The following is a 23011-nucleotide window of genomic DNA, read 5'->3' as shown; positions in this document are numbered from 1 at the left end:
ACAAAAAAAACATCTGGAAGCGTGGGGACCATCCATCACACATTACATTAACCTCAAACCCAACCCCAAACAAATCACTGAAATGTCAGGTATTCTGCAGAGGTCTGTTATATATGCTCTATATATCAGACTGATAGGATTGAAATGTGCTGTTAAAGAGCCAAGGCAGGCATACAATGCAATCTTCATTGTTTTGGGCCAGTTTATTTGAATGTACATATTGAATGCTGATATAAGTGTATTCACTGAATGACATAGCACATACTGATCTATGCATTATACTTCTCATGCATTTTTTGCACCATTTCTAGACCTTCCATTTATTGTGCAAACCCCATTTCTTTCTTGACACGAGTCAAGTTTTACCCTCAGGTGATTGATTTCATTTCTGGGGCCGGTAGAGTTTAGCTAAGCATGGCGGTGATGTAGCTGATTTCGACAGGGCAGTAGTAAGAGGTGGTTCCACAGTGTGCCACACTAATGGGCTACAAAGAGTAATTTCCTATTGCTCAAGATGGAGAAGAAAGCAGAGTTGAAAAATGAAAATCCATTTCTCCTGAGAAAGAAACTGGCCTTCTTATCAGCCCAGAAAATGCTACTGTGGCCAAAGACTTTGACTTGAAGGGTAAAAGAAGGCACCAGCCAACTCCCACTCACTCTTCTTTTTCAAGCTTACAGCTGTCTGCCAGGAAAACAAATGATAACGGCTTGCAATGTATTAATTACTCTTTGAATGCAGAATGTAGACAAATGTATTTGTAAAAACGGAATAAATAAGGAGTAAGGTTATGTTCGTTTGAAGTGAAATATAAGGGAGAGGAGGGGGGTGGAGAAGGAGGCAAGTTATGGATGGCTATATCCCGTAGGCACATTATGTTAAATGATGCAGGTTGAAAGTAGACCGGTCAATCTCAGATGCTGGAGTTCAGAAAACAAAACCCTGAAGGATTCTGTGGCTTAAATTGATTTTTTTTTTTGTGGAGATTTTCTGTTTTCATCGAGGGAGACTTCTTTCTCACACGGCTTAAGACACGGTTCTCTCTGTGAAACAAAGCACGATCCAAAAGCCTGCACAAGTTGATTTTCCTCTGTTTCGGTGTAAATGTGTAGCCAAGGTTTGGATTGACGGGGTTTCAGAAGGATGCGGTTCTAGCAGGCCGCGTGATCATTGTCCTAGCTGCCGGTTACTATCTCTTCCAGGGCATATGAGATTCAAAGCCGTGTGACGTGTGTTTGATTTTTGTCATCAGCGAGACAGAGGAGTCGTTAATAGTTAAACTGACCAGCAGACGGCGCTGAAGGAAAAAAACTAGAGGTGGAGAAGGTGGTGTCAAATTCATGGCCAATCAAAATGAATGGCCTCCCTCAGCCAAGGGCTCAACTTTTCTTGGCATCCATCTTTAACATCTAATATCCTTCCAGACCGCTCACCTCTTTTTCTCTGTCATCTTTGCATTCACTTCAAACACACTGCACCAGAACCCTCCTGCCTCCTATTTCCTTCAGATCTCGGCTCTCTCCTCACGCTCATCACCCAAACACTGTGAATACGATGATACATGTAGATAAATATATATAGTATAGGAATGTCGTAAAAAGCGCTTTTACAATAAGGCGTGAATTGGATCTGGATCCATCCTTTGTTGATTCTAATCCTGTTCGTGCATAGATGTGAATAATTTCCTTTACTCCCCAGTCTCACCAAGAGGAATAGAGAAAATGACTCAGGTAGTTCAATCTTCAGGCTTGTCTTAGTTTTTCCTGCATGCCATTATGGTAAAGCCATACAAAATAGCTGTATATAAAACAGAGGACTCTTTAAAGTCTATTTTTCTACATTTCGCTTGTACATGTGGATGATTGAATAAGTCATTGTCTCATGTCTCCTACAGAGTCAGTCAGCAGATTGATAAGATGCACCATACAGAACTTAACTACCCTCTCAAAACATGGATACTAGGGTTGCAACATGAAGACTGGTTTTCCAGATGTTAAAGAGTAGTTTGCTGGTTTGGAAAATACAAGTATGTATTCTTTCCTGCGGAAAGCTCTATGAGAAGATTGATGCCACTCTCCCAACTGCAAGATAAATATATAGCTGGAGCTGATTAGCTTAGCTTGGAGGTGCCGCTAGCAGGTTATAAAAAAAACATCAATTACTTTTTTACTCTGTGGTGTTTGTACAAATTTAACAACCGAGATAAAATAAGTTATTCACTGCGCTTTAGTTGCATTGTAATTTTCAAAAGTTTCATTTGAGCAGACCAAGGCTAGCTTATTAGTCCTTATGCTTAGCAAAACTACCTTGGCTAAGCTTTCTTGAACAGGACCAGTAACTTCCTGGAGTCTCTGCTATTTACCTTGCAACCGATGCCAACCAAGAAATAGTCTGCCACATAACCCCCTAAAAACATGTGAATTGTTGAAATTTAACATGTAAATTAGAAAGCTTTCATTCCAAAGCTAGCTGTTTCCCCCTTTACAGTCTTTATTTTATGCTACGCTAACCAACTGCTGGTTCTGGCTTATCTACCGGCACGTATAAAGCTCACTAATTAACAAATTATATCTCGTTTGTTAAATCCATGAGGTAAAATAAATAGCTTTATGACTGGCTAGCCGTTCCACCTGTTTATGCAAAGCTAAGAAAAACAGCTGCTGTTTGTAGCTTCATATTTACCACATAGGTGGGAGAATGGTAACGCTCAGCAAGAAATACGCTCTTCGATTACACAGTTGAGATTCCAGTGTCGGGGGTGGGGGGGGGTTGCCATACTGTTAGCTGTGTCATTGCAGGGACAGAAGAGTGTTAAGCCCCAGGACATTTGAGCATTAGTATGGTTATGCTGAGCAAATTACATAAAATAGTGGGAATTCAATGATGTCCCCCTGCTTCAATATATCTGGGGAGACGTTTTGCTGCCATAATGCTGTATGTAAATTTAATTTTCCTTCTGAGGCTTGATGTTACAATGGAAGAGGTTTCAGGATTGCTGACTGATTATTAAAAGCCCCTGTAGCCATTGGGGTCTAGCTGGCTGCACTGTATACTTAACCTTACCCTTAACAAGGAGCATGTGTGTATGTATGCATTTGTGTGTTCAAACCGGTGTGTAAAGGACTGAAAATGAGAATTAAAGGACTGTGATATGTTATCTTAAATGCTTCCTTAAACATAAGTCCCCCAAAAGGTATTTGACTCAATATGATACCCATTAAAATGTATTTTCCTTAAGACTGAAACACATCAAGCTTTTAAGACACTGAATACAGTATTTAGGGTAATGTTTTCTCACCTAAAATGCATGCGTGGCTTGAAATCAATCGCCTTACTTTAGTCCTTGCCTATTACTAAAAGGTTCCCTATTGAAAAGATTTTAGTGTGTAAAGTTTGTGTGTTGTACTATACAATCCTTTTGCATTTGCAAAATTGATCTCCATTGATTGCAATGGTTTTAACTGTCCCGCTGTCCTCTGTGTCTTCTGTAAGAGGAGACTGGTGGTCTTAGGATGCTGTATGTTTGTGCTTGTTATCAGCAGAAATGCCACTCATGTGATACCACTGACTCTTCTTTGAGTGTAATTAATTCCTGTCATGTTCTCGTCAAACACAAAATTAGATTGAAATAATGCAGCATTCTCAAGCGCACACTGTTAGTACATAATATGGGTGAACATAGCAGACTTGGATCACAGCGCTGCATGATTGCAGTTAAGTTGTTTTTCGTTAACTTAATCTTGAATTGTTCAAATCAGCTCAACCAATGTTTACTCCAGTAAACATTATGTAATGTATTCACACTGGAAAATCTGCTCTGTAGTCAAGCACACTGTGACTGTAAAATAGCCCCGTTAAAATGTCATGCTCAATAGCCATTACTAGGCCCATAATAAAACTATTTCTTTGAAATAAGCAGACTGGAGATGTTGTTAGTGTTAATCATGGAGGCTGTTGATGGTGCTAATGGCATTCTTTTTTGTGATCACAGTATGATACATAATACTGTGCTCGCTCCGGTTTCATCTGAAAAAGATTGCATGATTGCTTTTGTATTTTAAGACTGTTAAAGCCGCTAGTTTCAGGAACAACATGTATTAACACTCATTTGGCTAGAGCACAAGCGGTGAACAGCTGAGTGGTTTGGTAACAGAATGATTTTTACTTCTCTCCTTGGCTGCTTCTGATCTTTAACAAGAGTCACATTGTTGGCATTGATCTGGAGCTTGGTTTCCAAATCTGCAGGACGTGTGCCTGATGGGTTTTTTTTTTAAAGACTGATGGAGACACAAACTTATTCAGATCTCATTTTAGAAGTTACTTCAGGTGCCTGTGATCCACAATTATGTTGAACTTTGGTTCTATCAATATCCAATATCATCATTATTATACACCTTGCTGTGTGTCTAATGTTGCTTGCATTGTGGTGTAACATGCAGTTAATGTATGCAAATTCATTCTGTTTGCAAGTTGCACATTTATACCAATGATTGTACTTTTATATTTATGTAATTAAAAGTAAAACCTATATGAAACAAGAAGGGTTCCATTAAACACTGATATTTACTGATCTTTTTCTTTGATTTCTTAATTGTTATTCTCATAAATGATCGGATTCGCCTTTTGTGAGGATTTAGGAAAGAAAATATAACATGTTAATTAGTGAGCTTTAGAGGTGCTGGTAATTTATTACCTTCAGACAGAGCTAAAATAATCCTATTTCCAAGCTAATCGGCTGCTTTCTGTAGCTTCCCATTTAACATACATGCCGAGTGATATCAATCTTCTCATAACAAGCAAATAAGTGTATTTACCAAAATGTTGAAAGGTTTGTTTTATAACTCACCAGTCGGAGAAAAATGTTCCACATCTTGGCAACCCCAAACTTGATGGCTGTTAACAAATCTATAATTCTACACTGAATTATTTATTAACCATTCATAAATCCAATAGTTACAACTTGTAAGCCTTTTACAAAGGGAAAATTCTGAGAAAGTAGTACCAAAATTTATTTCATGTGCAGACAATGTGATATTCACAATTTAAATAATCTAGTAATGCTGCAAAACTGTAAAAAGTCTGGTGATCTCCAAAACTGTCACTAACAGAAAAGCAGTCAATGTCCCCTTTGATTTTTTACAGACCTGCTGTGTCTCGTCATCACATTTTGAACAAAGAGATGAGTACATAAATGCTCAATTAAAAGTGGTCCTCAGTACCTATGGCAAGTTGTATCATGTATTTCCACCAGATAATTCCACCAGAACACATACATCTTTCTGAAAGAACCTTGAAACAGCGTGGCTCTTCAGTAATGGGTCAATCAGGATGTTAGTCATAAAACTGGACCTGTAATTGCATTCATTATTGAGATGAGTCTGATCCCAGCAAATTATGCTGTGAAACAACATATATTATCTCACTGCACAGGGGTTAAGAGGAGTCTGTGTGGAAGAAATGTGCCACAAAGTCTGTGCTCATCAGTTATTCTCTGTTAAGCAAGAAGCTGTCTTTCTGCTTTCATTAGGGATGCTGAACAGTCCAATATTGTTGCTGGGGGAATTAACACCTACCTTGAATATCTGTCCTCTCCTTCTGCTGGTCTACATTTGATCACCAGAGCTTTAGTTTTGCTGGAATATCTGCATGTTGCCAGACTTCTACAAAATAAATGGAACTGCCTCTGTTTCCCATAAAAAAAAGTCCCTATTTACTGCAACGCTTTGACACATAAAAGAGTTCCCTGATTTAGTAATTTATGAGGGAAGAAATTGTATATTGTTTCCCCTTGCTAGGCATTCAAAATAAAACCTCTCTGTTACACCGGTACAGTGTAAACAGCTTGCTCATACCACAGGGAGACAAGACTGCAGTTAAACCTCCAGCAACAGACTGAAGTGTTTCCTCTGGGTCAGAGACATGTGACTCAATTCCTTCACTGCGGCAGAAACCTCTGATTGTTGACAGGGACTGTTCGCACTGTCTCCTTTTTGCATCTCATCCCTTTTTTCACTTAGTTTTCACCTAACAAAATATTAACACTCCTTTTGCGACTGCAATCAGATACATTTATTTCTGGAAACTGCGGGAAATAGATAAATATAGAGGAAAAATTGGACTCAACAGACACACTGTTGAAATGTCATTCATCTTCATTTTAAGATTGTCACAAGTGATTTGGTTGGCAAGCAGTTGAGAATATGCTTCTCTTGAAACCTTGTCAAGTTAAATAAATTGTTCACTCAGTCTTGAGAGTGTGCATGAATACATTCAAAGTGAGATCAGCGGAAAAGGACCGTTTGAGATCTGGTTCATCACGACTTATTTGACTTTTCGGAGAGAAAAGAAGGATTTGGCGGCTCAATTAAAGAGAAAGCAGATACTGTAATTGGAGTTAATGACGAAAATTCTACCGTAAAGGATAAGTCTGACAATCAACATTTTTCTTATTGTCATCAAATCCCTTGTCTTTGTTGCCTGACATTTGAACAAAAGGGTAAATAATATTACATAACACAGCCTATGTAATACATAGCTTATTCTTCTGTGATTGATCTCCATTGTTGTCCAAACAGTAATAAAAAAACATCAGTGATATCTGTTGCACTGGCTAACCTGTTCCTTCATTACAATAAACCTGCACTGTATTCGATCCCACATATCCTGCTTCTGTAAACAGTAAACACAAGCACACCACATCCCCAGCTGAAAATAATCCCTAACAGAAATACAATTTCCTCCTGTTCGAGTCACATACAGTGCCCAGCTGTTTAAACAAATGATTTAGCCTTTATTTTCAAATACATAAACTATACAACTGTATCAAATAACAATTGTTGTAATATTTTAATTAATCAGTAGGAATAAATTGACCTAATTTGGTCTGGTGGAGAAGTCAGAAGAACAAAAGTATGGGCTTTGTTGACATTAACAAATTATAACCAGTTTTTTCCTTTAATCTGAAAAAAGGCAGCGAATAATTTAGGGATTTTGTTTTATTTTGGTTGGTGCTCAACTTGACTCATTAAAATGATTTCCCAGAATTACATCTAGATTCAGATCTGAGGAGATCAAAATAAATATCAAACTGTGACCGCATCACACTCAGAATTAATTTACTTCCCCTCATGTTTAAAAAAACAGAGCTGAGCTTCGAAAAACTGATGTCAAAAAAGAAATGATGTTGTCTTAAATGACTCTTCATAGTGATTGACTGAAATAACTAATTGCTAAAGGAAGGCCTCTTGAAACATTTACATGAGAGAACTGACCTCAACCCCTAAGTATAAAACTGTCTTCATTATAAATTCAGACATTTGAATAACCACTGGCTGTTAATTGGTTTAGCTGCCTTTAATATCCTCAGGCTTTTGATTCATTCATGTCTTAACCTGGAGACGTAATACGTTTAGGTGCATTAAGGATCACTTTCAACCCAGCAACCTCTTGTCACACATGCCTTTCATGTCGAGTGGCCGCTTTTCATCAATCTATTCAGAATGCACATGGGGAAGTCTGCTGAAATAGCCTGCGGTGCTCTAATAGTATCTGAAGAGACCATGAGCGTATCAGAATTAAAAGCAGAGTGTGAGATTCAAAAGTCATTGTGGAAACGCAACATTTACATGTAGAGGGGCTGAGCGGCCTGAGTGATGAGGCAATTACCTTATAACATCTGCTCTTTCCATTACCATGGGAGGAGAGCTGGAGAGAAGGAGGGGTTAATAGATAAGGGAAACTCACCACTTCAGCTAATGAAGTTTAATATGATCTCTTCCTCAGATTAGAATACAGTGGTGTTTACAGATATTCTTCAGTGTCAGCTTGCTTAAATACAAGAAACCACATCATTCACAGCTGATTAAGTTAGACGGATACTAATCAAGCTGGAGGTGAGAAGAAAACCTTTCAGCTTTGAACACCTCGGGGACTCAGATCAAGTGGAGATATAGAGCAAACGTCAAATGGTTTTTCATTATCGTTAGTGGAAAAAGAAATATGTCCAGATTCTATGTAAAATCCACCTCCTTCTGTGCACCAAGAGAGGGATTTTAGTGCCGTTTTCTACAGAGAGTGGCATCCAGGTTTAATACTCTGGCACATAAATGAAATAAAAAGAGCATGGTATTCATAACTTGTGGCATGAATTTTTATTGGGGAGGAGGGGAATCTTCTTCCTCATTTTTTGGGGAGCCTCAGTAATAATCAGATATCGGATTGTTACCTTGAGGTACTGAAACACCAAGGTTTTCTATAGTACACATGACAAGTGGGGAAAAAGCAGTAAATGCAGTACAAAAACATCAACAAACATCAACCACAAACGGTTCCAACCATTCACAACTAGAAGCTTTAGAGTCAAAACATCAAACCAAATAAGCAAACCGCTACTAATTACAAGTAACACCTCATGTATTGTCACGGTTGCGGAGCATGGCAGTAGGGGATGGACCCAAATGCACAAGCAGATGTGGAGGCAGCAGAAACTGCGATAATTTAATTGAAAATAGCTTTCAGGCTAGAGTCCAACAAAACAGGCAGGAAAACAGCAGGCGACAACTCAGGCAACTGGAAAAAAACTCAGAACAGAAACAAAGACAAGCCAACGAAGAACAAAGCTGCTGGTAAATGTAGTGACGGACTGATTGGGAAGAAAAGGTGAGCAGGAGCTTTAGTGACAGCAGACCTGATGAGAGACAAGTGAAACAAATCAGGGCAGACAATCAACAAAGGTGGGAAAAAACACAAAGGCAAGGATGTAAAGCCAGACATGACATAAGGGGAGAGCGAACTAAGCAAAAGCAGGAAACATTAAACCTAAGGGATAACATGAAAAAAGGTGAAGTCCTTTTCTCCTCTTCTCCTCATACTCATCGGCATTTGTGTAACTGGGACAATCTTTATTGCGCTCCAGAGTCTTTCAACTTTTGTATAGGCCTTGAGCGATGTAGGACTTGAAGGTATAAAGTTAAATTTGTTCCTTCTCTGTCTAACAGACCCTGACTGCTTGATCTTTTTATAAACTGTTATTTTCTTTAAGTATCAGTAGATAGTAAAGTAAAAACATTGTCTATGGTCATAATCCGAGCAGATCTCCACACTTCATCATGATATCGGCTGTAACAAAGTGGTGGAACTGCACAACGTTGCCCTGAGGCAACAAACAAAAGAGACAGTTTTAGTATACAAATAAAAACAAAATATGTCTTTGAACGATCCAACATGTGTACATGCATATACATTTTATGTAAATCAATTTTCAACACCATACCACTGAGGTTTAAATTCTTGTGAAATGTAAGCAGTTCCTTTGGGAAATACAAATCACCCTAAATGGTAAAACTGGAGTCAGCCCAAGAGAGTAAATGTATAGAACTTTAAAAGCTTGAACTTTGTGTAGTTCACTATATTCTTACACGAAAAAACAAAAAAAGACAGAGCTTACTTTTGTGCTGCTAGTAAAATCATAATCTCATCTCTGAGTGTCTGTGTTTACTCAGTCTGACAGCGCAATAATATATTATGCAAATTCACACAGTTACGGGTTTTTTCTTACAGACTGCCTTCAATATATCACTGCACTGCACAGCAGGTGCAGCTCATTTCAGAAAATGCAGGGCTAAACTGTAGTTCCCTTCTGGTTAAAAAAATAAAAGATCTCCCTGGATGGATTGAATGTGTAATGTGAAAGTGTCGAACCCACATAGAATTATCACTCTGCACCATTTTAGTTATTCCATATCTGGTGGATGTTCACCAGTTCACCATATGGACTTAAAAGTTGATAATAAGTCAATGTTGTGTTCACAGCTTGTTTTCGCTGCCACAGGTGGCCAAAGAAAATGTTATTGAAGGTTGGGGTAAAGTGTTGCATTCAGGCCTGATATTCTTCATTAAAGAAAAGACCAAATCCCAGATTTTACGTTACAATGCATGACTTTAATGTTGTAATAAGAACAACACTAATTAACAGAAATAAAGCTGAAGAGTTTGGTTAGTTAAGATGAAATGTATGTCTTAAATACATGTGGAAATGACTGCCAGCAATTATTTATTTACATATGCACATACAGCTATTCCAACAATAGATATAAGAAGCTATATCTCAAATAAAAATGAACGATACTAAATGATAGACTTGATAGAACATACTGTAGTTTTTTGATTGGAAAGGATAAATACCAAATTTCCTGTACTGTGGGGTTTTTACTTATTTGAGATTCACAGAAAAAATGTGCCATCCCTTTGATGGAGAGTAAAGTATTTATAAATCTCTTGAGTGAACAAAACAAACTGGATTTTTAATAGGGGGTGGTTCAATTTCTTTTGAATTGCAAATCAGCCTCCACATCCTTGGTGTGTCCCAAGGAGAACAGAAATTATAGAGATGATGGAAAACTAGATAACACCAGGTACATTCTTCTTGATCTTTTATGGTCAGATTTTGCATGTTTTATTTGTGTGGGCGCTCCAAAATAACCTCATTTGCAAAGACTCAGCGACTAAATGCGGCTAAATATAGACAGAATTGTTCATACTGCACCATTGGGAGGACAATATACTGTGCATTACAATATCTTTCTCAATCTCTCTTCTCTCTCGTTTTCCCATTCGCATCTACACAGATACTCTCTTTTCCTTCTATCTAGAGAAATAGATACCGCAGTTCTGCAGTTTGAGTTAAATCTGCTGACTGCACTATCACTCCACCATCAGTGACTGCCCCCACTTCAGCTCCCCCAGAGGCAACTGAATTAATGTGACTGAACCTTACACACTTATGGTATTTTAAGTTTCAGTGGCAGAGTAGAGCAGTGGACTGACACACTGATCGGATAGCTGCGAACTGGCGAGAGGCATTATATATTTGCATGAGGGCTTTTAATTGGTCTGTACTCGGAAGACCAAAAAAAGGAAAAAGGAAACTCTGTGATCATAAAGTCTGTCTTATGATGGTGCAAAGTAACAACAAAGAGAGAAGCAGTCACCCTATTAGTAAGCAGCAGAGTAGAGGCAGAGAAGATGAGAGGAAGGGAGGAAGGGAGGAAGAGGAGAAGGGCTGAGCTGCTACTTCATGTTGTCTCTCTCTATACAGTCCCAGCAGTGCTTAGGGAATAACCCTGCACACCTGAGGTGCACTCCTCATTATGCTAAGAGGAGTCCAATTGCGCTTGCTCTCGAACAGTTTGAATGGTTGGAGAGGAGTAAAGACACCCAGGAGAAACAAAAAAGGTTAAGGAAAAATAACAGCTAAGGTAATGGCGGTGCAGCCAGTCAGGGATATGGGAATAAAAACAGGAGGGAAGTAAAGAGAGTCCCTATTCGCTCATCAGCTTTGCTGCTTTTGCTCTGTTCCCCATAGAGAAGGTTGTTAAATTGAAGTGTAATATTAACATTACTGGGTCTGATACATTCCTCACAACCTTTGCTGCACTGATGAAAATGATGCAATGAAGGCAAACTCAGTGGCTCACAGGATCCCACTCAAACACTGTCACTTACTGTATTGTTTTGACAGATATCCTCATCCTTAATTGCTCCAGTAAACTGGTGCCCACTGAGATTTGCTTCTCACACCGTGGCAGTGTGTTTAATAAGAATATATGGGAAGTTTTTTAGGTGAGAATTAAGACACAACACACTCAACTCAAGATCAGACCTTGAAGACCGGGTGCTGAATCCTTAATGTTGATGATAAAAAAAACAGAAAGGCTGGAACAGCACTCCAGTTTAAATTCCCAGTGATAGTATTGGTAATACCAGGTCATCATAATATTAAGAACTTTGTTTAAGGAATAACTCAACATTTTTGATAAACACGCTTCCCTGCAGAGCGTTATCTAAGTTAGATACCACTCTCTTCTCTTCTCACTCTTGGGAAGAAAGCTAATCAGCCAATTTCTCTCACTGTGAAAATAGCAGAGGAATGAGGAAGGAAATCTACAGCGAAAAACATTTTCATCTTTCAAAGCTGCACTACACAACTTTGTAATTTGGTGTCCCCTATAGACACAAGCAGTTAACAGTACTGAAGGATAGTAAAATGTATATACTTCTTCTTATTTATATGCATGGAAATAACGAAAAATGTATTGCAGGTTTATCTCCCAATGCACAGTCTGGCTGGCTTTTTGCTGTTTGTTGCTGCTCACAAGGTTTAATTTGTCACTTTCCGTGTTCAAAAAACTTCCCAAGGGACCATTCCCGGCACATGATTTTTAATCTGAAGCGTCTGAATGAGGTGGGAGGATATTCCCTTTTGCAGCCCTATTTCCTGATTAAGGTTCAAGGTGGGTGTATTTTTACACATTTATCATTTATCTTTAATATCAAGTGATGACCATATTAGTGAAGACTTGAATGTTTTATATTATCATCTAAGGACATATCTATTTCGTAAAGCAGCTCAAACAAGCATTTGTGTAAATGTCTGTCATTCAGAAGGAGTATTTATGTCCTTGAAATATAAATACTTCATGTATCTTGTACTCTGCCTTGCCACCATTACACCCTGTTTAACGCTAACTAAGGAAACATCAAGGCTGCCTGCACTGTTGCGTCAGCCTTATTAGTGAGCCTGCTGGGCAAAACCACCACTGTAGACTGTGGACCACAGGAAGGAGGATTTACATGCAAAGCAATAAAATGAGAATGCAGTCTGCAGAGACAAGAGGGCAAGGATGCAAATGATTGTTGGAAGAAATAATTGAATTGGTCAGAAAATTGTCTTTGGATTGCATTTTCTTTTGTTGTCGTTTTTATCATTGTGTCAATGCATTTACGAAGCAATAAGATAAAAGAGAGGAGAAAATGACAGAATAAATGCCTGCTGTCACACTGGCATTGCTTACTTGGACTTACACCTGTGCTTTACATACTAAGACATCTGCTGTCGTAAAGGGCTATTTACACATGTTTCAGCCTGAGCTAACAGTGGTTGCTAACATTTGTAGAGCTATAGCTGAGGTGTTGCTACGCGATTGTTAAGGCGTTGCTAGGTGGTTATTAAGTTGTTATAAGGTAGGTGCTAGGGTGTGGCAAATAAATGTTAACAAATGAAAATTGTGGTGGTTCTAGGTTTTTTCTTTTTTAGTTTGTACAGGATGATTCGCTCAGTTGTTGCTATGGTGTTCCTAATTAGCTGTTCTTCAACAGACTGCTGCTTCCTTGAGAGCTGATGAAAGTTACTAAGTAAAGGGATTGTGAATTTCCATGTTTTCCTCAGTATAAAATATATTTAATTATATGTACTTTACACATATCTAACTGAATTAATTCTGCTTAGAGATACTCTGTTAATAGTGGTTTTATATTAAATATGTGCATGCCTATTTGATACAACTGACACCATCACAATGTGTACCCTTTGGGTGTTAATGATATCATGATAACCTATTTCACGATTACTCATTGATTATTAGTCATGCTGAATTTAGTCTGAAAGACTGAAATATAAAAAGCTCCTCATAACAACTGCTTTTGTTAGGTTTCATAATGCTGTCTTAATTAGATGCTTTCTATCACCCACACACCATATGCCGAAATGTAATACTGTCTGTGGGTGGATGTTTGGTTGTTTTGAATATTTAAGGCCACCCTTTTTCCGGTGTTTATCACAATATTTATTTACTCTATGCTTTGAAAGTAACATAAATTACCCATTGTACGTTTTTTTTGTCCAGCACAATTGGGAAGAACATTAACAGGTACACTGTAATGTTTTAGCTGAATATTTCTGCTGAAACAAAACCACTGTATAAATGCAATGCTGACTTATGCTCTGATGCTTGCATACAGCTCCTTTTATTCTATTGATCAAACTGTGTAGCAGTAGAACATTTTAAAGAAAACGGCCAAATCAACATTTATTAGCTATTCTAATTGAAAATCGTTAACACTAAGGTTACTGTGAAAGAATGTGGCTCAGATGTGTGGCAAATACTAGTATGAGCAAAGAAACTAGAGTATTTGTCCTGCCATCTCAGAGTTGAATTGTAAGAATTGTAGTTTAAGAAAGAGCCCATGAGGCGTCCAGTATCTTGCTGCACTCTGCTGGTGGTTGAAGACCAGCACAGATTAGAGAGCCAATGTACAATGCTCTCCTTATACATGACTTTGGCTTTATAGGTGGCCTAAAAACGTGGTTTAAAAAGGTTGAGAAACCCTCCCACCTCTGTATGTAATATATTTCTCATATACCATTCATTGGCATGTACATAATGACTGTTTGTTTATCTTCCTGTGCATTTGTTTTTGAGCTCTGCATTAAAAACTACTGACATCCCAGGTCAAATTGTGTCAACATATTTATTCAATCATTACGTTACAATATTCGGAGCAAAAATAACATACAGATAGATAGATGGGACTTATTATCCTGTGTTTCTATATGCTGTTTCTACTTCATCTGTCAAACTATTTTATTTTACCACTTATGTATTTATACAAATATATAAGTCCGAGTGTTAAGCAAAAACGGCAGTGATGAGTTTATGTACAAGTTACAAACTGCATGTTATATAAATGTTTCCTCTGTGTTAGAAATAAAGTTTTGAGAGAAAGGGAAGAAAAAGTTCCCCGCCCTCACTGCCAAAGGAAGTGTTGACACCACGTGACTTCCCTCTCACAGTGTACTCGCTTGTGATTGGCGGAGGCCCGTATATCTTTCCCGCGAACTGGATGTTCTCGCGCCTCGTCGCTGTCTCTTGCTAGGTGCTAGTTGACGCATGGAGGAGCCGTTAGGGTTACATACAGTAATACAGGTACAGTGACAACGGAAGTTTATAAACTCGCACACATGGCGAAGCAAAGCTCCATTTTCAAATTTTTCACCAAGTCTCCGCCGCCGGTGTCCAAGACGAAGCCGAAGCCGAAGCCCTCACCGACCGAGGCGGACCTGCCTTCCTCGGTAGTGAAGTCCAACTCCTCTCCGAAAGAGCAAGCTAAGCAGACACCACAACAACCGACCAAGACCAACAAAACCAAGCAGAAAAGTAACGACAAGTCCTCGAAAGGGGGATTTAGCAAACTATTTGGCGACAAGGCCGCAGCAGCTAAACAGAGGTGAGTTAGCCGTGATAATGTTTGGAGCGGTGTAATTGCTGGAGACACGTTTTTTCCACCATGTTCCTGTTCTGCTAAAGAGTGTCTGCACCCTGCAATGTGCACGGTCTGAAGTCACGTGATCCACATGAGCTAATGGTGGTGGTGGTGGTGGTGGTGGGGGTCACTGGCTTAGTGAATCCTCCTCATCCGCTCAGAAAAGATTGTGCGTGTGGTTTGTTTTCCAAAAAATGTCATTGTGAATAAAGTTATATGGTCCTCAATAGAAACACAGCAATGATGCAGGAGTCTAAGTGGTTAGGCAACATCAACGCAAACAATAGAAAATATCTCCAAGTCAAACATTTCACAAAATAAATGAATAATAAAAAAATGCATACAAATAATAACTCAGTTGTTAAGCCTTACTATGCTTTGAAGTTTCCCATATACCACTATTTGACCTTTTATAGATTGTTGTAGTTACCTTTCATTAAATTGTAGAGTTAAAAATTGGCATCTTGTAAAAAAATAATAATTGTGTATCACTTTTTCCTGTGTATATATTCCCTTGATCTCTCTACAACTTTCTTAGTCAAAAGCCAGTTTAGTCACATTTTTCAAAGGACAGTAGTTTGATAAATGTCACTGATGGAAGTGAAGATGTTTCCAGCTTGATAGACACTTTGTGAATACTCTTTGAGTGCATCAGCTTTTCACAGCTGCAATATTATGTCAGTTTGACACAATCTTACCTGAGATGTCAACGCCGATGATTATTTAGACAAATGTCAGTAATAAGAGCTGTTTACTGTTCTACACATGGATTGACCCTCTTAGTTGGTTGATGATGATGATGATGATGTGCTCATATTGGTCTAAACCCATATACTGTATGTCTTTTCCTTTCTGCAACAGCAACACATGCGCATTCAGTGCTGGTGCCCTTGTGTGGGCAAAACTGGAGGGACACCCCTGGTGGCCATGCATGGTGGTGCCCCAACCTCTGACAGGACAGCAGATGAGGGGCCGCGGTCGGAGCCAGCGCATACATGTCCACTTCTTTGATGAACCCGCTACTCGAGGATGGGTCAGCACCAAATTCATCAGAGAGTACCAAGGTTGGCTCCAATTCATCCCTTAATTAATGATAATTCTAATCTTAACGCTGTAACTAAGATGTGCTTTTATTTACAGTCAGCTACATGGCAGTATTTGCTCAAGTGTAATGATGATAACTTATGTTATTTTTACTGTTTTGCAGGTTCTGACAGCAGTGATGCTAAAACGGGAGGGGTGTTCTTCAGCGGCAAACCTTCAATCCGTCGTGCAGTGGAGCTTGCTGATGAAGTTATGTTTGACAGCCCTGAAAAAAGACTAAAGATGCCTGTCTGCATGGATCCGTCTGATGAGGAGGAGGAGGAGGATGATGAAGAGGATGATGAGGAGGAAGAAATGGAGGTGACTTTGTGATAGTGATTGATGTCTAAGTCAGTAATATAGACATAAAAGTCTGTATTTACTACATGTAATAAAAAATAGTCAGTACTTCCTGTAAGTCGCTTTGGATAAAAGCGTCTGCTAAATGACTGTAATGTAATGAAATGCTCCTTTTTCATTGCTACTAAAAAGCTCAGTAATGCAGGTAGCATAATTTAATTTCAACTCCTTTTTGTTTGTTTATTTTTAGCTTGACAAGTCAATAACGACTGATGAAGAGGGCAGTGATGAGGAAGAACAGAAAAATGAGAAAGTGAAGTCGTCCAAGGTCAGCCTGCGTTCATCCCTTGCTTCAACTGAAGAGGGAAATAAGGCCAAGCGCCGCCGCATAATTGTAGCTTCCGACAGTGATGGATCAGATGAGGAATTCAAACCAGAAAAACAGGCTGCGTCCAGCAGTGAGGAAGAGGAGGAGGTAGCGACGGTGAGCAGCGACGAAGAGAGCGCACATGAGTCAGACGCAGAAAGCCCCATCAAGCCTGTGAAGCGCAAACGCCCGGCAGAAAAGCCTGCTTCTACAAAACCTAAGGTGCCCACCACCCCGTCCAGCGCTCCAAAACGAGCTCCAGCAGCCATCCCAGTCGACACAAAGTCCCGTCTGTCGGCCTTCTCCGCAACCGACAGCTTTGAGAGCCAGGCAAACGGATCCGGCGCCAGTGGAGGCGCCACAGTTTGGGACCATGAGAAGCTGGAGTGGTGCCAGGATGGAAGGAGGAAAGACAGACGAAGGCGGCGACAGACGGAGGACGACTACGATCCCTCCACCCTGTACGTGCCAGAAGACTTTCTCAACAGAGTTACTCCTGGTATGCGTCGGTGGTGGCAGCTCAAATCCGAGATGTTGGACACGGTCATTTTCTACAAGGTGGGGAAGTTTTATGAACTCTACCACATGGACGCCGTGGTCGGAGTCAACGAGCTGGGACTAACTTTCATGAAGGGGACCTGGGCGCACTCGGGCTTCCCAGAGATCGGCTTCGGTCGGTTCTCAGACGGTCTGGTCCAGAAGGGCTACAAGGTGGCTCGGGTGGAGCAGACCGAAACTCCAGATATGATGGAGGCCCGCTGCAAGAAAATGGCTAAGCCCACAAAGTATGACCGCGTGGTGAGAAGAGAAGTGTGCCGCATCATCACTCGTGGTACCCAAACCTACAGCGTGTTGGACGGTGCTCCTTCTGAGAGTCAGAGCAAGTTCCTGCTGAGTTTAAAGGAAAAGGCCGAGGAGGAAAGCTCAGGTTGTTGCCGTAGCTACGGAGTCTGCTTTGTAGATACCTCTGTGGGTTGTTTTTATGTCGGTCAGTTCCCAGATGATCGCCACTGCTCACGTCTGCGCACCCTGATAGCACACTTCTCCCCCGCCGAAGTGCTCTTTGAAAAGGGGAACACGTCCGTTGAAACGCGCAAAATACTCAAGGCCTCCCTGTCCTCTGCTCTGCAGGAAGGACTCAACGCAGGCTCCCAGTTCTGGGACGCTCAAAAGACCCTGAAAACCCTTTCAGAAGAAGATTACTTCAGAGAGACTGCTGGCGAGGATCAGGAGAAGGGGACCAACTTTCTTCCTGCTCTTCTAAAAAAGATGACCTCTGAGAGTGATTCGCTGTGCCTCACCCCTAAAGAGGGCTATGAGCTGGGACTGTCGGCCCTGGGCGGATGCATTTTCTACCTGAAGAAATGTCTCGTCGACCAGGAGCTGCTCTCTTTGGCCAACTTTGAAGAATATGTCCCTGTTGATGTTGAGCTGGAGAAAGCTGCTGGACCTGCCAGTTTCTTTGCCCAGACTCGTCAGCGGATGGTCCTTGATGGAGTGACTCTGGCCAACTTGGAAATCTTTCAGAATGGGTCAGGAGGAACCGAAGGGACCCTGCTGGAGCGTCTGGACACCTGCTCCACCCCGTTTGGCAAGAGGCTTCTGAAGCAGTGGCTCTGCGCTCCTCTGTGTAACCCCACGTCCATCAAGGACAGACTCGATGCAGTGGAGGACCTGATGGGGGCTCAGGCCCAGGCTACTGAGGTTTCAGACCTGCTGAAGAAGCTCCCGGATCTGGAGCGTCTTCTGAGTAAAATCCACAGCATCGGCACTCCTCTGAAGGGCCAGGACCACCCTGACGGCAGAGCAGTTCTCTATGAGGAGGTCACCTACAGCAAGCGCAAGATAGCGGACTTCCTCTCCGCTCTGGAAGGTTTCAAAACTATGCAGGAGATCATCACCGTCCTCGCTCCAGTGTCGGGTGAATCTCAATCCGCGCTGCTCCGTCAAGTTGCCAGTCTGAAAAGCGACGAGGACGGCCTCTTTCCCGACCTCTCTGCCGAACTCCGGCGCTGGGAGACGGCCTTCGACCACCAGAAAGCCCGCACTACTGGTGTCATCACCCCCAAAGCCGGCTTTGACCCGGAGTTCGACCAGGCTCAGACATCAATCAAGAGCTGCGAACGGGAGCTGCAGGATTACCTGGAGAGACAGAAGAAGAGGCTCGGCTGTAAGAACATGTCGTATTGGGGAACCGGGCGAAACCGCTTCCAGATGGAAGTGCCTGACAGCGTCTCGGAGAGGAACATTCCCGAGGAGTACGACGTGAAGTCCACAAAGAAAGGCTGGAAGCGTTATGTGACCAACGAGACTGAACGGCTGTTCTCAGAGCTGCAAGGATTCGAGGAGAAGAGAGACGCTTCCCTGAAGGACTGTATGAGGAGGCTCTTCTACAACTTTGACAAGAACTACAAAGACTGGAAGACTGCGGTGGAGTGCATGGCAGTGATCGGTAACTACATTCCTTTTTTTTTTTTATTATTCTTCATTATTTTTTTTATTGCATTGCATCAGATGTCTCAAGTGGTGCATTTAAATTACTGCAGTACAAACACAAAGAGTTGTTTGTCTTGTCCCCATATGTTTCTAAAGTAAAAGTGTTGTCTGGGGTTTTGAAAACGAGTGCATAGCAGGTGTCTGCTCTGAATACGTTTCCTGCAGATGTAACAGATTTGCCTCCATAATGCGTTTTAGTGCTTGTTAAAAAATGTTGCTATCGTTGATTAACTATTCCATAATTGAGCTTTGCAAATTTGACACCAATTAGTTTGTTTTTCACTCTTATGGAAATTGTGCACTGTTCTGTACTGACAGAAGGAGAGATGATTGCATAGTTTATGACTGATCTCTGGTGCAGTGAGATCATGGGTTCTTCCTCCCACTGGACCATCGCTCAGCCATAGCTTATGTTTGATTTTTATTTATGTAGTTTTATGAGTGGAGCTGCAAAATCATCCCGATAAATCACGAAGAAAGCAGGTAGCTAATTATCATTTTTAGAAATTTCAAGCGGTTCCGTGCGTAACCCCTCCTCCTTTTCTTACTCATGAATTGTCCATTGTTTTCAGACGTGCTGCTGGCCTTGTCCCGCTACAGTCAGGGCGGAGACGGGCCGATGACCAGGCCTCAGGTGGTGCTCCCCAAGGGTGACGACCAGGCATCGACCTTCCTCGACCTCGCCGGATCGCGCCACCCCTGTGTCACCAAGACCTATTTTGGCGACGACTTCATCCCTAATGACGTCTTTATCGGCTGCCCTGGTAGCGGTGAAACCGACGAGGGGAAGGAGAACGCCTCCTGTGTGCTCGTCACGGGGCCCAACATGGGCGGAAAGTCTACTCTCATGAGACAGGTGGGTGATACATGGATATGTACTGATATGACAAATATTATCAGCATTTCACTTCTTGTTGGCCCATATTAAGATACTGTGCTGCTCTTTTTTTTGTACAGTGTGGACTTGTCATCATACTAGCTCAGATGGGTTGCTACGTTCCTGCCGAGAGCCTGCGCTTCACACCAGTCGACAGGGTCTTCACTCGGCTGGGAGCCTCTGATCGTATCATGGCTGGTAACATCATGAGCTCCTGTAACGTAACACATATGGGGCAATGTCTTAAGCTTTCGTCTCATGGGCTAAACTTGAATTATCTTTGTCCTCTTCAGGAGAGAGTACCTTCTTTGTGGAGCTAAGTGAGACTGCCAGCATCCTGCACCATGCCACTAAACACTCGCTCGTGCTCCTGGATGAATTAGGTTTGTCTTTGTTGCTTACTCACAGTAACAGTGAACATAATGGGCACTGTTGTGTTTATTGTCCTGTTTTTCGGAGTGCAACCGTTCAGCTGTGAACTGTTTGCAGGAAGGGGCACGGCCACATATGATGGCACAGCGATCGCCAGTGCTGTCGTGAAGGAGCTCGCTGAGAAGATCTGCTGTCGTACGCTCTTCTCCACACATTACCACTCCCTGGTGGAGGACTATGCCAACAACCCTGCTGTTAGGTTGGGCCACATGGTGAGTACAGCAAATGCCAAATATGCCACATACTGCACTGAGCAGTTGCAGACAGTTATGGAATGTTAAAATGTAAAAAGCTTTTATTAATAAAATTATGATTTCTGCATATATCTTCAGAATTGTGAACGTTGCATCCTGTCTGTTTTAACTTGTATGCAGTAGGGCCAAAGTCACATTTTTGTTGAAAACATTCTTATGTTATATCCCTCCATTGCTATTCAGTTATATAAATCATCTATTTTCTGAGAGTTAAACCTTTGGGACAGGGAATGAACCTGTGTCCTATTTCTTGGTTTCATACAGAGCCTGTGAGGTATAAGGTTTTTTTTTTATTTCATATGAAGAATTTGTTAGTTCCCCAATAATTCGTATGTTCAAACTGTGAAATGATTCCTTCAAATCGAAAGGGCATAAATAATCTTACTCGGTGTCTCAAAGATCGCACAATGTTCAGTTTAACAGGAAATGACCCATAAACATTTGTCTGAATCCTGCGGCCTGGTGTCGAGTATAACGTCCCTGGTTTGTCCCTCATCAGGCGTGCATGGTGGAGAACGAATGCGAGGATCCGAGTCAAGAGACCATCACATTCCTCTACAAGTTCATCACTGGCGCTTGTCCGAAGAGTTACGGGTTCAACGCGGCTCGACTCGCCAGCCTGCCTGAGGAGGTCATCCAATCAGGACACAGGAAGGCCAAAGAGTTTGAGAAGAGCACCATCAGCCTCAGACTCTTCAAGTATGTATTCGTATTGGGGGTCAAAAATATTCTGTCGTTACTGCACCGACATCCAAAGCGAGGATTTGAACTTGGCCTTAACAAATGGCAACGCTTTGATTTAACTTTTCCTCCCTCTTCTCTTGTCTTGCAGGAAGCTCTGCCAGTTTGCTGAAGATGCTACACTGGACAACACACACTTTTCTTCACTTGTTCAGATGCTCAACACCGTGTAGTTTTGTAAAACACATCCTTTGTTCCTGCTGAATGTTTGTTATCTCAGCACTTGAAAAAACACTACTGTAATGATCTAATAAAGTTTATTTTTTAAAAATGACAATGTTTCATCTAGGAAATTAAACCCCTTTTTAATTCACGCTAGCGCCTACATAACGGTTATTGAATACTTCACAATATATTAAGTCTAGATGTTATGATACATGCATACATTTCAGTCTGTATGAGAACCCACAATCACCAGTACACATGAATGGGGAGGAGAGGAGAGGGGGAGGGGGGCAATGAAACCATATAGCGCTGTGTATAGATACTTGTCTCAGCTTCAGCAGAGTAAAAGCCTTTTCAATTCTCCAGCAACATCGGCAAACAACGGAAAACACGTCAGAAGTAGCTGTGCTTTCACAAGACTCGTTTTGGTCGGAAATAAATTGTGTCTCTTAACAGGCCGCAGCATTCGTGCCTGTTATTTAGGAGGAACATAAAACCACATTGATTCTAAGATGTAGGTTTTATTTTTTTTAAATCTACATAACTGAAATCGATAGCAGTTAGGCAATGTACCACGAGTTACAACAATCGAAATGTTTCTTAACGGATTCATTTTAATGCCTTTTATTATTTGAAGAGGAAAAAAGCAAAGCTGGTATTTTAAGATTACCATGGGGTCATGTGGCTAAACAAACTACACCCCTAAATTGTTTTTCAACTGCAGCCTTGAGTCAAAATGCTTTATTTTGGCCCACATCTCTTCCTGTAGGTTGGAGTTTTTGTGACGGGCCAATACGAACAGAGAATAAACACAAAATATGCATAGATTATGTAAAATGGGAACAACTGTTCAGCTCCCATACAGAAACAAACGTTTATGATGCTACTCCAAACAAATATATACATACAAGTCTGGTGAAAGCACATTTCAGCATCTATAGTTCGGTATTGCAAATGTAAATGAGTCAACATTGCTGGAGAAAATGTTTAGTGTTTTCCTCTTTTTTTTCTCTTTCACAGAAAGAAGTTAGATACTGGGACATGTATAATTACAGCTATTCTAGGATATATAACAAAAAAAAAAAAAAAAATGAACACATTTAATAAAATAAAGACATTCAAGTACAGTAAGATTTTTGCATGAAAATACAAAACTACACAAAGCATTAAAATCAAATCTCAACAGTTGTCTTGAGGAA

General features: G+C 40.9%; 1 protein-coding gene across 1 annotated transcript; it reads left to right on the top strand.

Annotated features, from left to right (window-relative positions):
* The first annotated feature begins 14710 nt into the window (after window positions 1-14710).
* On the top strand, window positions 14711-22951 carry msh6 (mutS homolog 6 (E. coli)). Its single transcript, XM_054600833.1, has 10 exons — window positions 14711-15061; window positions 15959-16161; window positions 16305-16501; window positions 16731-19299; window positions 19916-20199; window positions 20301-20418; window positions 20514-20603; window positions 20710-20864; window positions 21406-21605; window positions 21739-22951. The coding sequence occupies exons 1-10, from the start codon at window positions 14796-14798 to the stop codon at window positions 21818-21820; spliced, it is 4164 nt and encodes a 1387-aa protein (XP_054456808.1). The 5' UTR covers window positions 14711-14795; the 3' UTR covers window positions 21821-22951.
* Window positions 22952-23011: the final 60 nt, after the last annotated feature.

Source organism: Anoplopoma fimbria, chromosome 6 (genome assembly GCF_027596085.1).
Source record: "Anoplopoma fimbria isolate UVic2021 breed Golden Eagle Sablefish chromosome 6, Afim_UVic_2022, whole genome shotgun sequence".
Lineage (NCBI taxonomy): Eukaryota > Metazoa > Chordata > Actinopteri > Perciformes > Anoplopomatidae > Anoplopoma > Anoplopoma fimbria.
Note: the sequence above shows the minus strand (reverse complement) of the source record. Positions and strands in the feature narration are given on the sequence as shown.

What these genes read in the sequence shown, in the direction of transcription:
- msh6 (XM_054600833.1), top strand. Translation starts at nt 14,796, where the DNA reads ATGGCGAAGCAAAGCTCCATTTTCAAATTTTTCACCAAGTCTCCGCCG. An exon ending in CGTGCTCCTGGATGAATTAG is followed by an intron (nt 20,604 to 20,709) that starts GTTTGTCTTTGT and finishes AACTGTTTGCAG; the next exon opens with GAAGGGGCACGGCCACATAT. An exon ending in ATCAGCCTCAGACTCTTCAA is followed by an intron (nt 21,606 to 21,738) that starts GTATGTATTCGT and finishes CTTGTCTTGCAG; the next exon opens with GAAGCTCTGCCAGTTTGCTG.